General features: G+C 42.6%; 1 protein-coding gene across 1 annotated transcript; it reads left to right on the top strand.

The window, feature by feature from the left end:
- Nucleotides 1-258: 258 nt before the first annotated feature.
- On the top strand, nucleotides 259-2,304 carry LOC142168921 (uncharacterized). Its single transcript, XM_075230097.1, has 3 exons — nucleotides 259-379; nucleotides 438-550; nucleotides 1,546-2,304. The coding sequence occupies exons 1-3, from the start codon at nucleotides 259-261 to the stop codon at nucleotides 2,302-2,304; spliced, it is 993 nt and encodes a 330-aa protein (XP_075086198.1).
- Nucleotides 2,305-3,054: the final 750 nt, after the last annotated feature.

The raw sequence follows: 3,054 nt of genomic DNA, 5'->3' as shown, positions 1-3,054 counted from the left end.
GTACCTTTTTGTCATTTGCCTCCTGTGAACGCTTGAGACGTTCCCCTTTTGATGAAATAAAAAAGAATCATTTCCTAAATATTGCAACTTTGTTTTACTGCTTTATTTATACTTAGCTTTTCTTTTCAGTAATCAAACTGATAAAAAACTTCGTTCCACGATTATGGCATGTAATGAAACCGTTGAGCATAACGACCCAGATTCGAGGAATATGATGAGAGTATGATGCCGGACAATCTCGTGCAGGAGATCGAATATATGGAGAATCAGAAAAAGCCCAATCTCGAAGAAACGGAAGTGGTCAATCTTGGAAGCGAAGAAGATGTAAAAGAAACCAGAATCAGCATTCACCTAGAAGCCGAGCATAGGAGGGAAAATGGTTAAGCTCCTCCGATAGTATGTCAACGTGTTCTAATGGTCTTATGATGACATGCCAGGATTAAGCACCAACATTCTCTCGCATCGACTACCCACTGACCCTACCAGACCGCCGGTCAAGTACAAGCCCAGGAAGTTCAAACCTGATTTAAGTCTGAGGATAAAAGAAGAAGTGACCAAATAGATAGAAGCCAATGTAGTAAGGGTCACCAACTATCCAAGCTGGTTGGCAAACACCATCCCAGTGTCCAAGAAGGACGGAAAGATCAGAATATATGTGGACTACCGGGATCTCAACAAAGCTAGTCTAAAGGACGATTTCCACTACCAAATATCCACATCTTCATCGACAATTGTGCGAAGCATGAACTGCAGTCATTTGTGGATTGTTTTGCTCTATACCATCAAATCTTAATGCACGAGGAAGACGCAGAGAAGACAAATTTCACCACACCTTGGGGAGTCTACTGTTATAGAGTTATGCCATTCGGTCTCAAGAACGCCGGTGCTACCTACACGAGGGACATAACGACCCTCTTTCATGATATGATCCATAAGGAGATTGAAGTGTATGTGGATGATGTCATCATAAAGTCTTGAAAGAGTTCAGAGCACTTGGACTACTTGAGGAAATTTTTCGAACGCCTGCGAAGGTACAGTTTGAAGTTGAACCCATCAAAGTGTGCATTCGGAGTCCTCGCTGGGAAATTATTAGGTTTCATTGTAAGTAGGAAGGGTATAGAACTGGATCCATCAAAAGTCAAGGCCATCCAGGAATTACCGCCACCAAAGAGGAAGAAAGATGTCATGAGTTTCCTGGGAAGATTGAATTACATAAGTCGTTTCATAGCCCAGTCCACGGTAATCTGTGAACCCATTTTCAAGCTGCTAAAGAAGGATGCTTCCATGAAATGGATGGAGGAGTGCTAGATAGCCTTCGATAGATTTAAAGAATATCTTTCAAATCTGCCATTGTTGGTTCCCCCTGAACCAGAGAAACCATTATTGCTCTATTTGTCAGTATTAGACAACGCCTTCGGCTGTGTGTTGGGGTAGCATGACGAAATCGGGAGAAAAGAGCATGCTATTTACTACTTAAGCAAGAAATTCACATCATGCGAGGCCAAGTATACCCTGATAAAACACACTTATTGTGCTCTGACTTAGATTGCTCAGAAGCTAAGGTATTACATGTCGGCATACACTACACATCTGATATCTCCGCTCAACCCGCTCAAGTACATTTTTCAGAAGCCAATGCCTACCGGGAAGCTAGCTAAATGGAAAATTCTCCTCAACAAAGTTGACATTATGTACATAACTCAGAAGGCTATCGAAGGACAAGCTGTAGCCAACCACCTCATTGAGAATCTAGTGGATGGAGATAATGAACTATTTTCCACGTATTTCCTCGATAAAGAAATACTATTTGTCGGGGAGGATGTTGAAGAATCATACCCTGGGTGGAGAATATTTTTCGATAGAGCAGCAAACTTCAAAGGAGTCGGGATTGGGGCAGTCTTGTTTTTAGAATGTAGACAACACTATCTAGCATCGAGAAAGATAAGATTTCCTTGTACCAATAATATGGCTGAATACGAAGTGTGCATCCTTGGAATTAGAATGGCAGTTGACATGAACATCAAAGAACCTTTGGTCATTGGAGATTCCGATTTGTTGATACACCAAGTCCAAAGAGAATGGTCCACCAAGAATGTCAAGATACTGCCATACCAGCACTGTGTGAAGGAGTTGTGCAAGAAGTTTACAAAGATTGAGTTCAAGCACGTCTCCAGAATTCAGAGCGAGTTTGCTGACGCCCTTGCAACCTTATCATCTATGATTCAGCATCCAGACAAGAACTACATCGACCCTATCGAGGTAGAGATCAGAGATCAACATGCCTATTGCTTCCATGTGAATTAAGAGCCAGATGGTAAACCATGGTATCACGACATCATGAAATTCCTTGCGACCCAAGAGTACCAAGAGAATGCTACTAATGCTCAAAAGCAAGCCCTCAGGAGGTTAGCAAACCACTTTTTCCTCAGCAAGGAAGTCTTGTACAGGAGGACCCCAGACTTAGGTTTGCTGTGATGTGTAGACGCCGCTGAAGCAACCAGAATTGTTGGAAGAAATACATGCAGGGATGTGCAGACCCCACATGAACGGGTTCACATTATCCAAGAAGATTTTGAGAGTTGGATAATTTTGGATGACTATGGAAAGCTACAGTATCCGCTACGTGCAGAAGTGTCACCAGTGCCAGATTCACGGAGATTTCATTCAGGTTCCACCCAATGAGTTAAATGTAATGGATTCACCCTGGCCGTTCACCGCTTGGGGCATGGACGTGATTGGCCCCATAGAGCCTACAGCATCAAACATACATCATTTTCTTGGTAGCTATAGACTATTTTACCAAATGGGTCGAGGCATCTACTTAAAAGGCCATCACAAAAAAGGTAGTGACGGATTTTGTTTGAAACAACATCGTCTGCAGATTTGGGATACCGGAGTCTATCATCACTGACAATGCCGCTAACCTCAACAGTGATCTCATGAGAGAAATCTGCGAGAAGTTCAAAATCGTCCACCGTAATTCCACAGCCTATAGACCACAAATGCATGGGGCAGTCGAGGAAGCCAACAATAATATTAACAGGATTCTGCGAA

This window comes from Nicotiana tabacum, chromosome 14 (genome assembly GCF_000715075.1).
Source record: "Nicotiana tabacum cultivar K326 chromosome 14, ASM71507v2, whole genome shotgun sequence".
Classification (NCBI taxonomy): Eukaryota; Viridiplantae; Streptophyta; class Magnoliopsida; order Solanales; family Solanaceae; genus Nicotiana; species Nicotiana tabacum.
This window is presented reverse-complemented; position numbering and strand designations above follow the sequence as displayed.

Excerpts from the sequence above, each read along its gene's own strand:
- LOC142168921 (XM_075230097.1), top strand. The coding sequence starts at position 259 with ATGGAGAATCAGAAAAAGCCCAATCTCGAAGAAACGGAAGTGGTCAAT. Across the intron at positions 380-437 it reads CGAGCATAGGAGGGAAAATG|GATTAAGCACCAACATTCTC; the intron begins GTTAAGCTCCTC and ends ATGACATGCCAG. Across the intron at positions 551-1,545 it reads GTCTGAGGATAAAAGAAGAA|ATTGCTCAGAAGCTAAGGTA; the intron begins GTGACCAAATAG and ends GCTCTGACTTAG.